General features: G+C 39.4%; 1 protein-coding gene across 1 annotated transcript; it reads left to right on the top strand.

Moving 5' to 3' along the window:
• The first annotated feature begins 3,335 nt into the window (after positions 1-3,335).
• Positions 3,336-12,777, top strand: LOC5513916 (superoxide dismutase [Cu-Zn], chloroplastic). Its single transcript, XM_001634053.3, has 10 exons — positions 3,336-3,493; positions 4,492-4,588; positions 4,727-4,796; positions 5,229-5,346; positions 6,521-6,631; positions 7,331-7,456; positions 8,818-8,914; positions 9,315-9,384; positions 9,773-9,890; positions 10,442-12,777. Exons 1-10 carry the CDS (start codon positions 3,422-3,424, stop codon positions 10,547-10,549), a joined length of 987 nt encoding a protein of 328 aa, XP_001634103.3. The 5' UTR covers positions 3,336-3,421; the 3' UTR covers positions 10,550-12,777.
• Positions 12,778-13,105: the final 328 nt, after the last annotated feature.

Genomic DNA, 13,105 nt, shown 5'->3' with positions numbered 1-13,105 from the left:
GTAGGCGCATGCGAAGAAAGGATAAAAATTCCAGAACCAGACCGTCGCTTCGAGATGCGATACATACGCACTTATTTTCTGTAAACAGTAGAACCTGCTCAGACCCGTACCCAGGACTTTGTTTCCAGGGGGGGGGGGGGTGGAGGGGGGTGAGTTTTCTGATAAAAATCTGGCCAACACCGAATTAATAAAAAGGGGATTTTAAATGCAATACGGAACTTTTTTTCGGATCTTGCTACAAACAAAGTTTGACATAGAGACTTATGATATACCAGAGTGATCTAGAATGTCTTTTTTTATCTAATTCGCCTATGCTTTAAAGTTTTGTCTACAAATAGCACGTCTATTACGGATCGGAAGTGGATTTTCTGCCTTTGTGGGGGGAGGGGGGATCGGAAATGGATTTTCTGCCGTTGTGGGGGGAGGGAGGACGAGAGCACAAAGTAAACCGACTTTCTTTGCCAACCCTTTAGGGACGAACCATTAGGATCATACAGGATGGAAGGAAATACATGCAATGCGAACCAGGCCAAAAATAAAATGCAAACAAAAAGGAAAAATATCATGTACGTTTTGAGGAAAGAAAAAAAAACATGAACGACTGAAACCTCCTCACCAACCACCACACAGGGCGGTTTCGCTGCGCGTCATTTGAAAGTTCGCACGAGGTAAGTGTATGAACACAAAGCTCACTCAATGAACGGAAACAAGATACCTCACTCCATAATGTACAATCACGTAACAACAAAATTCTAGTAACATATAAATACCTAGATAAATTAATGAGTACTTTGATTAGTGAGCCAGGGAGCTAAGTTAACCAAAGCGGTTTCCAAGTTAGCCCACAGGGAAAATACAACCATTTGATGAGGTTATAGTAATTTTATTCGACACTCGGGGGTTTTGTATAAGGTTTATATTGCATTCAATTTATTTTGTTCCTGAATGAAAAAATGAATAAATGAATGAATGAGCACAAGCGCTTGCACTGATCGGGGAGACTTCTATTATTTTGTTGATAATTCCAGTGTGTTATTATGTTCATATTATTTCGTTGATTATTCCAGGTCTGCCATACCATATCAATCAATGGCTGTCGATGTTCTAAATGGTGCAAAAGAGCTGGGGTGAGCGTGCGGAGACCTGTGATTTTATTCTAAAACGTCAAGGACTAGGCTCCATTTCCAAGATGGCTGCCCGCAAAATCGTAGTAAACACGAATTCCTGCAAGTTGACGTGGAAATTCTAGACTTACAAAGTTCTAGAGCGATAAAAAAAAACGAAAAAATGATTAAACAGGACTCCCAAATATTGTATGTAATGCCTAATAAGTGAGCAAAAAAAACGACCTTTTTTAAACAAAATTGACTGATATGGGCCTTTTATACCGCAGGTACAGCCCCTGCGCTCCCCTAGCATTTTATACCGCAGTGCCCATAGCTAGGGTGCCCCCCTCACACTCATTTTTTTCAACTGGGCAGAGCCGTCCGACTGTATACTGGCGAGTAGGGGGGCAGTAACCAGGTTCCTATAGCCCTGTCTTAAACGGTTACACACCACGCACAGCTTGCTTAGATATGGAGTGATGAAAAATATTGAAGTCTGTTTGGCTGCCATGGGGCCTGGGGCGGCGGTCTTTTCCTATTGAAGACAATCTTTGACTGCGCAACCCCAGTCTCTAAATCTTGGCTATCCGACTGATGAAATAGCCATAAAATAGATGCAATGCTTTGTTTGCTCTATTCTTTTTTCTGGCTTTCGTTAACAAAAATAACTAGCTCTGGAATAGAGATGAGTTGAAAACAACGAGAAACAAAGGATTATTTAGGTCTACCGGACATATAGCTTTTTAAGAACCCTTTCGGATACCGGACATGTAGTAACTGCGAAAAAAAAAGTTGAGCTGACCCGAGTTTGAGCCTTTAGTCCTCTTAAGCAACGACAACGGGAACGTTTACGACGGCAAAAAACAATGATTCAAAATGATTCAAATTTGAATAGCAGCACGTGAAAATGCGTTCTGTCTGATAAATTTCAGCCGTTTTCGAACAAACCACGACGTGAAAATTCCAAATTTCACGGTCAAGATGACGCGGACGTTTGCACTGTAAACTTCCTCCAACTACGTTCGCTACAGTAAAAATTATTTACTTTAGTATATTTTTATCTGTCTCGGAGTATATTATTTTGCTAACTTTATTGCAATTAAATTGGAATTGATTGTCAAACTCGTTTGTTTTTTCAGTACTATGATTTCTAAGTGACAGGGAATTATGACTTGTTCTAGATCCTTGAGAAGTATGATCCCAGCAGGAGGAAAAAGCTCGAGTCTGGTCTTTTCTTTGGAGCAGGATATTAGCAAGAGAATAATTAGATAAGTGCCCTTCTCAGTGGCGGATCTAGCTTTTGCCTAAATGGGGGTTTTGGCCCAGTGACAAAGGGGGATTTTGTTACATATGGCTCTCTGGCAGCCAAAGGGGGGGGGGGGGGGGGGGTTAAACCCCCTAAACCCTCCACCTAGATCCGCTACTGCTTCTATTTTAAACCACGTTGATCGTCTTGCCTCCCTGTGTTTCCCACTATCAGTTCACCCCAGACCCCTCAAGATATAGGAAGAGCGCTCATGTCACGTGGTTCTCGCCTTTTTACACCTCGTATGGCATCTACTCCATAGTTGAATGCCATGGATGCAACTAAACTGTCATATAGCATAAGCCACCTTTCTTCGTATATACCATCTCATACCATCATCAACCCTCACCAACCCTCTCCCATTATCTGATCATCAAACCTCAGCATCGTCATCTACCCTAGTCAACCCTGAGCTACCCTTATCAACACTATAATTGCCTAGCATAATAATATTCCCTGATCTACCCTTATCAACACTATAATCCAGCATCATCTACCATCATAAGGTATTCAACCATGGAGTACATACCATACGAGGTGTGAAAAGGCGAGAACCACGTCTACCATCATCAACCATCTCAGCACTCATCGGCCCTCAACAACCCTCAACCCACATGAGTATAGATGAGGATTGATGATGACAGAGGAGGGGTTGATGCGGTTGATGATGGTAGACGAGGAGTGATGATGGTAGATGATGCTGTATAAAAGTGTTGATGAGGGCCGATGAGGTTTGATGAGGGCTCGTGAGGGTTAATGAAGATTGATGAGGGCTGGTGAGGGTAGATGATGGTTAATGAGGGCTGATGATGGCAAATGAGCGTAGACTCTGCAATGTGAGGACTGATGAGGGCTGATGAAGGTAAGTAATGGTATATGATGGAGGGAAATGGCCTATGTAAAATGTTTTGAGTGCATCCATATATGGCATTCAACCATTAAGTACACACCTCATCGTATTCTCGAACACGAGTTGTGCCCTTTATTTCCTGAATTCTCTGCTAAAATCATGCCTATCCAAGCAGTATGCTGTATGTCTGGGACTGAGGGAGTCAAAGGGACTATCAAATTTGTGCAAGAGGTTTGTGTTATTTCCTTGCGAGTAAATATAAATGTTCGGGAGTGCTTTGACAAACAAACGTGTACGTCAAAAGCTGAGCTCTTTACGATAAACTTAACTCAAGCTTAAGCATGCATATTTCATGTCTTTCTCAGTTTTGAAGAGTTTTACATGCATAAGCCTATCGTTATGTACAAGTTATTTTATGGTATAAATAAGGCATAGTAAGTATTGTACATTTTTGTACAGTGTTTTATATGCTTACGTAACTCAAATTTCCATAAGAACTCAACCAGCTCTGCACCTGTTAGCTGACCACAATTTTCCTTGATGCAAATATATTCACCGTGCTTTTTTCTTGAGGGTTTGAAATCTCCATGTTATTGAACAATATGCCTAGGCGCCAAGTTAAACAAAAGATAAGATGGGTACAATGATTGGAATGATATGATCAGCGGCGTAGCCAGAATTTATAACAGGAGGGGGCCCAAAAGGCCCTTTCAAGGCATTTTCTCCTGTATTTTAGATAATGTCGCATATATTTGATGTATTTTTGGCCTCTAGAAGGGGGGGCACCCCCTGGCTACGCCCCTGTTGATAATTAAGTTATGTACAAAAAGGATTTTGCTTATTATATTCCTATTTATTTAATTAGTTTTGCTATACATAAGCACTAAGGACTAATAAATGTGGATGCCCCTGTCTCAGGCAAACCATATGAAATACATTAGCACCCTCTCTTCAACACACCTCGGCCTTCATGAGTGCAACAGAATTCCCATTATTCAAGAACAATACATTTCCAAATAACCCCCAAATGAGAGCTGGCTAGCAGGCTAGAAGAATTCCTAAGTTTTTGCATTGTTTTTTTTTCTTCTAATTTCCAAGGTATTCTTGCTGGTATGCACATAGATTTTTCCCTGACTAAGGCTTGCACTGTATCTCTGCGTCCTTAGTCCACTGTGAACTGTGGGAATAACATAGCATTAGTTAACCCTGATTGATTTAAACTCTGACAGGCTGAAGGCAAGCCCTGTAAGATCACAGGGACCATTGAGGGGCTGAAGGCTGGTAACCATGGATTCCACATTCACGTCTATGGCGACAATACTAATGGTAAGTTACAGTTAGATTTTTCTTCTTCTACTTGTTCTAACTTCAACTACTATTTTTTTTATCTCTTATCAAAGTTTTGGTTGAGGGGGCTCTTCTTTATTTATTATTCTAATTTCTTGAAATTTTATCCATTGACAGGATGTGTAAGTGCCGGACCCCACTTCAACCCATTCAAGAAAGAGCATGGAGGGCCAAGTGATGAAAACAGGTAACTACAGCAGGCTGTCAAGAGGAAGGGGTTTGGGGGGACTGCAAATCATGACTACAATTTTGAATTGACTTATTCAGGTACTGGTTTACTGTCCTCTCTGGAAAAGCTGAGAGGAAGTGGCTGGGAGAACCTCCCTCCCTCACATTGTCCATTGGCCTTTGTCCATTCTTTGGCAGCACTAAAATTAATTCAAATCATGTCACCTCTTGACAGGTTGCTAACCAATTAAAAGGCACCAAATGTAATTTCGTTAGTTTGAATGACGGAAGCCAGAGAGACAAGAGAAAAAAAAATTCTGCTTGGAATGACTGCTTTGGTAACTTTGTAATACTGTAAGATACCAGCCAAACTTATGTCATCTTCATATGTTATTACAGTATATGCATTTTAAAGCTGCAATAGAATTGATTAAGCTATTATTATTATTAGACATGTGGGAGATCTCGGTAATGTGGTGGCAGGGGATGACGGCAAAGCGTGTATCGACATGACCGATGCACTTGTCACACTTGTGGGAGAGCACTCTGTTGTTGGAAGATCAGTTGTTGTAAGTACAGTTTAACACCGCTCTCAGCACACATGTTTATTAATACACGAGACACCTTGTTATAAAGGATGGTATTCAAGTCTCAGTCTAAAGCTTGATACATTTTCTGTAAATCTTAACCCTTTTAGTAAGGACACCTCATTATACCTGATGAGTATTCTCTTATAAGGAGAAATCTCCATAATATTTTCTTTCTTTCATTCTATATTTGTAAATGTAAAATAGTGGTAATAATGTAATACATACTTGGATAATAATGTAATACTCATAATAATACTGCAACTTGCATTGTAACCTCTGTATTGTTTTTACTATGGGTACAAAATAAAAGTCTTTTGTTTTTGTCTTTGTTGTAGTCATACTAGATTTCCACTTGTCTTGTTTGTGTTTTCCACTTGTCTTGTTTGTGTTTTCCACTTGTCTTGTTTATGTTTTCCACTTGTCTTATTTGTGTTTGCACTTGTCTTGTCTTGTGTTTTCCACTTGTCTTGCTTGTGTTTTACACTTGTCTTTTTTATGTTTTCCACTTGTCTTGCTTGTGTTTTCCACTTGTCTTATTTGTGTTCCCTTTTTCTTGTTTGTGTTTTCTACTTGTTTTATTTGTGTTCCCATTTTTCTTGTTTGTGTTTTCCACTTGTCTTGTTTGTGTTTTCCACTTGTCTTGTTTGTGTTTTCCAATTGTCTTGCTTGTGTTTTCTTCTTGTCTTGTTTGTGTTTGCACTTGTCTTGTTTGTGTTTTCCACTTGTCTTGTTTATGTTTTCCACTTTTCTTATTTGTGTTTGCACTTGTCTTGTCTTGTGTTTTCCACTTGTCTTGTTTGTGTTTTCCAATTGTCTTGCTTGTGTTTTCTTCTTGTCTTGTTTGTGTTTGCACTTGTCTTCTTTGTGTTTTCCACTTGTCTTGTTTATGTTTTCCAATTGTCTTGTTTGTGTTTTCCACTTGTCTTGCTCGTGTTTCCACTCGTCTTGTTTGTGTTTTCCACTTGTCTTGTTTATGTTTCCACTTGCCTTGCTTGTGTTTCCACTTGTCTTGTTTGTGTTTTTCACTTGTCTTGTTTGTTTTTTCACTTGTCTTGCTTATGTTTCCGCTTGCCTTGTTTATGTTTTCCACTTGTCTTTGTGTTTTCCACTTGTCTTCTTTAATTTTTCCACTTGTCTTGTTTGTGTTTTCCAGGTTCATGCTGACGAGGATGACCTTGGGCGTGGCGGTCACGAGGATAGCAAGACTACTGGCCATGCTGGTGGACGCCTTGCCTGTGGCGTCATCGGCATCACCCAAGCTTCTTAAACAAAAACTTTCTCTCATGAAGGAATGTAGTTAGACTTGTACACAAATATTACTACTAGTCACGAGATTTGGAAACAAATATTACTGCTAGACATAATAAACAATGTTTCTTTGAGGTTTATGAATTACACTGTTCTCATAAGGGTCTATTTTATATGGATGTATGCAAAAATACCCTCTGGGGCAGATCCAGAAGGAAGGTGGGGAAGTGGGGAGGAGGAGTCATCGAGATGTGAGAATTGCTTCGAGTTGAAACAGTGAAATGTATAGGAAAATCTCATGGACAAGGAGACTGTCGTGCCTTATCCCATAGTTAGAAGTTAGTCTCCCTCTTATAACTATGCTTACCCCAATCAATGTCAGGCCAGGCGTGTTCCCAGGATTGGCCGAAAGGGGGGGGGGGGGGGGTGCACAGTCCACAGGTATCATATGGAAAAAGCATAGTATTTGAAGATTGCACCCTGCGCCTGAATGTGATGCAATTCATGGTTCAATTGAGACTCCAAAGCTTGGATATTTGTGCCATATTGAAGCGTACATTAATTTTATTTTTTTTTTTTGCCATGCTGTTTGGCTAAATCCGGACCCGCGGGAAAATCCGCAGTAAAACTTTTCCTTTGCTGCGTGTAGTCTGGGCACGAGCTCTCCCCAGTATTTTTTTATGTTTGTCGGAGGACGCGGCCAGGCCGATATTAGGCTGCAAGTGCTGTTTTTTTTATTGACAATTATTGTTGTTTTTATGGTTACGAAATGGTTATAAGGGGTGTTTGTTGCCTGGTAGGGGATAATGAAGTTAAAGGAGTCATCCATTTTACCCAACAGGTCAGTAACTAACAGACAAAAGTCGAATCTTACGTAATAGTAGACGAAGGAAGAGCTTGTTTTCGTCGTTACAAAATTTTTGCTCGTACACTTTAATTTAAAAGAATGCTTTATCCATTGCGTTTGAAGCTTTTATGTCTTATCAATAGCATGACGAGCCATCTTTTAGTGTAAAGTATCTGTTAATACCTTGCTTTGGTTAATCGTGTAATATAATAATTTGACCAACTGTATTTTGTGATTGGTGTTTACATCGTTGCCATGTTTTGAGTTGGCGCGATTTTCAAACAGTTTTAAGCTTCACAGGCAGCCCCTTATATGTAATTTGACGGTCAAAATCTTCAAAATTGTGTATTTATGAATAAAATGACTCGCAATGACTCAATTGTTGTGTCGTTTATAACTTGACCAAGTTTGAAGCCATTTGGCAGGGATTTCACAGTGTTATTATACTAATAATGTAGGAGAAAACTCAGTAACCCTCAGTAATAAACAATTTTGAAGATTTTGAATTTTGAATTCAAATTACTTATGGAATTTTTTTTACGGTTTACTTAATTACTTGTCGTAGTAACAAGCCTTAAACATAAAAAGTACATTGATTTTTGTAGAGATCATCAGTAATAGCAGGTCTTCAAATTCATACCCCCAAAAATTATTGCTCTTATATTAAAAAGTTATGAATACCATATCGATACTGTATGTCTTGTGTCTTTCTGTTCATATGAAAATATGAAAACAAGCGAATTCTGGCTTTACAAACTTCAGCTTTTGCAACATTTTTTTTAAAACAGGGTTTTTTAATTCAGGGTGTTGTCTTGGACATGGTACAGTTCTTTATAAGAATGTTTGTTAAAATCTTTTCATGGCCAGTGATCAAACACATCTCATAGACCCTTGTGCATCTCATAGACCATAGCAAATGATTCCACTTTGATGTCTTTGTGCTATCCTTAGCATCCAATTCACTCCCTCCAACAGGCGCATATCCAGGATTTGCTGAGAGGGGTGCGCAGATTCCTTAATAAGAAATGACCCACTTTTTGGCAGCCAAGGGGGTGCGCAGGGGGCGCGTGCACCTGTGTACAAGCCTGTCCCTGCATAAAAAGCCCTAAAGACAAAGGCGGGAGGGAAGATACAGGGGGCACTTGTGGCTGATGGGGCACTATTTACAAGGGGCTGACCATTAGAGATGGGGGTGGGCCTGGGAGTTTTTATTTCTGCATGATTTTTCCCTGCGGGTGTGGGCTTACATGTTATTTGTTTTATTTTCTTGTGCAACTTTCTTGCAGAATCACTTTTTGTATTTTTTTATCTGATTTAGCTGCAATAATTTTTTCAGTTTTTTTTATACCTTATAGGCTCCTGATGGCCCTTGTACTCTCAGAGGCAGGATAACCGGCCTAACAGAAGGGAAACACGGCTTTCATATACATGAGTTTGGGGACAACACAAATGGTGAGTGCTTTTATTGCTTTTATGAAGTCTCATATATTGTTAATACATGTACAGTATTTGGTTTGTGTTAATAGGCCTACTCCAGTACAGAGGTTCCAAGCTTTGCTTGTTCACTGATCAAAGAGCTGTGAAGCCTTTAAACAGTGTTTTTTTGGCCATTTCAAGCTTGGAGCCTCTTTAGTTTAGGGTAAGGGTTTTTTGCTCTTCCCAGCAGAGGTCTTAAAATAAAGAGAAACGCAACTAGGTTTTGAATCTCTAGACAAAAGTGGAGAAATAGTTTTTGACAGAATGACACAATGATGATAAAAATATATGATGTTGAAATTTCTTAATAAAAAATAAGTAGAAATTGCCTTTTATTAGAATAGAATCTATTTTGTGATTTCATGGAATGTTTAAGGTTGCACAAGTGCAGGAGCTCATTACAACCCACATGGAAAAATGCATGGGGCTCCAGAGGACAAAGACAGGTGAGACATCTATCTCATGTTTAAATACAACTACAATGCTGTCCTCCAAAACCCTCCTGACAAAGGATGTGTGAAAATCATGGCTTCCAGGGATTAGGCAAGTGTAACATCAAACTTTTTATACTACATATTTAAAATGTAAATATTATATTATCATTTCTTTTACTTTTATTAGATTTTTTTTCAAAATTGGCTTCGATTTTTGACCAAAGAATTTTCCATTCTTATAAAGAGTATTAGAATTTTCGAATGGACTCACTTCCCCTCTCGATTTGTCATGCATTGAAAGCTTAACAAATTGGCCAAAACTCAAACCACTGTTTGAGTTTTGACTGTAATGACTCACTTATTTCTGGCAGTTCTGACTGTAATGGTTCACTTGTTTTAGGCATCTTGGAGATCTTGGTAACATAGAGGCTGATGCCAATGGTATTGCTGATGTCAGTATTACAGATTGCTTGGTCAGCTTAACTGGACAGTGCTCTATCATTGGACGATCGCTTGTTGTAAGGCATCATATCAACACTAATTCTAGTTTTAGAGAGATATTTATCAAATAACCCTTGATCAGAAGTGTTGTGGTATATTGGTGCATTTTTTCAGCAAGCCTTAATGAACCCAAGCCAAATCAGCTCTATTAGAATCAAAAGATTTGTTTCAAAAATGGCAATTTGGTTATTATTTTCTTACCTCAGTTAGTTTAGCCAGAGCTTTTTGATTTTTAAACCTTTTTACACTGACCATTGAGTGTGCTCTAAAAACATCAATGTCTACTGGTGTACATTATATCAAGCTACATACAATATAACAGGTAGGGAGTGAAGTTTAACTTTAAGAGAATGGTGGTTAGATTTTTTTTCCAGAGCAATGGTTTGCCCCCATCCCACCAACCCCATGTCCATGAGTATGGAGTATTGTATTTACACAGGGAGTGAGGGAGTGGAGTATTGTATTAACTGTGTTCTTGACTCACTGGTGGTCATATTATCCAGGTCCATGAGGGTGTGGAGTATTGTATTAACTGTGTTCTTGACTCACTGGTGGTCATGTTATCCAGGTCCATGAGGGCATGGATGACCTTGGGGCTGGAGGTCATGAGCTAAGCTTGACGACAGGAAATGCTGGTGGACGGGTCGCCTGTGGTGTCATTGGAATCGCCCTGTAGCCATTTCAAATTTTAGCAACAGATATTTTATTCAAAAATTGAAGTTGCAAAGTCCATGTATAGATTAGTTTGGCCACTCATATTTACCACCTCACCCAGATTTCAGCTTTGATATGTAGGCAAAAAAAAATTTCATTTATGAAACTGGTAATAATCTTAGTTCATTTCTAACTTCTTCTAGCAAGCTGAATTACAAGGAGTGTCAGAAATATTTATGCAATATTAACTGCATACTTCCCAAGTGAATATTTCAAGATTTTCCTGAGTAGTTGTCATATTTCAATCACATTTTCAAGGGTTTGAAAGTTTACCAGTCCAAACCAGGTCAAGCATGACCCTCTAGAGCCAACTATTGAGTTCATTATTCAAAATCTTATTTGATTTTTTGCCGAGAAGTTTTCATCCTTGAAACGAGTTTTCGAATTTTCAAACAAATCTTGATAAGACTTTGTTTAATATTGTTTATATGTGAATTGAGAGGTATTTATCCCTGTTTTCAATCAATCAAACAAACCTTTTGTAATCTCTCTATTGCTTGGCTAAAAGACAATAGTTAATAAAACGGGACGAAATGAAAGAGAAGTAAGTCTATTTGAAAATTAGAATACTTGTTTCAAGAATGGAAGTTTCTCAACAAACAATCAAATAAGATTTTAGGGCTGGTATAGCCATTGCAGACAAAAAGTCAAGTTGAATAAGGCCAATCACCAAGGTATAGGTACCAGGTGGTATACCAAGGGATAGGTACCAGGGGTTATACCAAGGGATAGGTACCAGGGGTTATACCAAGGGATATGTACCAGGGGATATACCAAGGGATATGTACCAGGGGGTATACCAAGGGATTCATACCAGGTGGTATACCAAGGGATAGGTACCAGGGGATATACCAAGGGATACATACCAGGGGATATACCAAGGGATAGGTACCAGGGGGTATACCAAGGGATATGTACCAGGGGATATACCAAGGAATATGTACCAGGGGGTATACCAAGGGATACATACCAGGTGGTATACCAAGGGATATGTACCAGGGGATATACCAAGGTATATGTACCAGGGGGTATAACAAGATATACGTACCAGTTGGTATACCAAGGTATAAGTACCAGGGGTTATACCAAGGCAAAAGTACCAGGGGATATACCAAGGGATACATACCAGGGGGTATACCAAGGGATAGGTACCAGGGGATATACCAAGGGATACGTATCAGGGGGTATAACAAGATATAGGTACCAGGTGGTATACCAAGGGATAGGTACCAGAGGATATACCAAGGTATACATACCAGGGGTTATACCAAGGCATAGGTACCAGGGGATATACCAAGGATACATACCAGGTGGTATACCAAGGGATATGTGCCAGGGGTTATCCCAAGGTATAGGTACCAGGGGGTATACCAAGGTATAGGTACCAGGGGATATACCAAGGGATACATACCAGGGGGTATACCAAGGGATAGATACCAGGGGGTAAACTAAGATATAAGGGGGTATAACAAGGGATACATACCAAGGGGTATAACAAGGGGTACGTACCAGGTATACCAAGCCATACATACCAGGGGGTATACCAAGGGATACGTACCAGGGGATATACCAAGGAATACGTACCAGGGGGTATACCAAGCAATATTTACCCGGGGGAATACCAAGGGATACACACCAGGGGATAAACCAAGGGATACGTACCAGGTGGTATACCAAGGGATACGTACCAGGTGGTATACCAAGGAATACGTACCAGGGGGTATACCAAAGGATACGTACCAGGTGGTATAACACAGCCCCACTATTTTCAGATATTTGGCTTAGAAATAACAAGAAATATAAGGAAATTCAAGAAAGAACAATGAATCGCCTCCCTTTCTTGAAACCCTTGCTTCGGCCCTGTCTTTGTATCTCCTGGATCTGCCCCTGCACATGGCGCCCTTAGTCTTATTATGTGTCCCTGGTTTAATATCCTATCTTCTCGTGTTGTAACCCTGGCCCTATTTTATCATTTAATCTTATTCAATTAATTCAAACTGGAAAACATTTTACGGTAAATAAGAGACCAAGAGTGATGTCCCTCATAACGTCCCTAGCTAACCACACTAATTCTTGTGTTTAGCATTATATCTTGACAAGATACAATGCAGATGTTGCAAATTTAGTTTTTGCAGTCATTTAGTTCGCTATGATACAAATTATTATTAATAAACAATTTTTGAATCCTAACAACTAGTTGTTAGAACGAGTGCCATGAGAAAGTCAAGATGTTATGCTACTTCTTACACTCATGGCGAATGCAGATAACTTGTGGGTCCATTGTTAGTGGTTACATATATATCATTCTATAGGGAATTCCGGCGAAACCTATGGAATACCTTGACCGCGAGTACGGACAAGGGGCATGGAAACGAGAACTGCAATGCACACGGCTAAAAGATTAATGTATAGAATGGGGAATTCATATATTAGCTAACTTAGCAAATTAACTTACTAGTACTAGTAAATGAAATTGGGGGCCAGAAAGTTTAGTGGTATTATTTTGAAATTTTATAGA

The sequence above is a fragment of the Nematostella vectensis genome, chromosome 14 (assembly GCF_932526225.1).
Source record: "Nematostella vectensis chromosome 14, jaNemVect1.1, whole genome shotgun sequence".
NCBI lineage: Eukaryota > Metazoa > Cnidaria > Anthozoa > Actiniaria > Edwardsiidae > Nematostella > Nematostella vectensis.
The sequence above is the reverse complement of the archived record's forward strand: the minus strand, read 5'-3'. Positions and strand labels throughout refer to the sequence as shown.

Excerpts from the sequence above, each read along its gene's own strand:
- LOC5513916 (XM_001634053.3), top strand. The coding sequence starts at position 3,422 with ATGCCTATCCAAGCAGTATGCTGTATGTCTGGGACTGAGGGAGTCAAA. Across the intron at positions 6,632-7,330 it reads TCGGCATCACCCAAGCTTCT|GCTGCAAGTGCTGTTTTTTT; the intron begins TAAACAAAAACT and ends GGCCGATATTAG. Across the intron at positions 7,457-8,817 it reads TCATCCATTTTACCCAACAG|GCTCCTGATGGCCCTTGTAC; the intron begins GTCAGTAACTAA and ends TATACCTTATAG.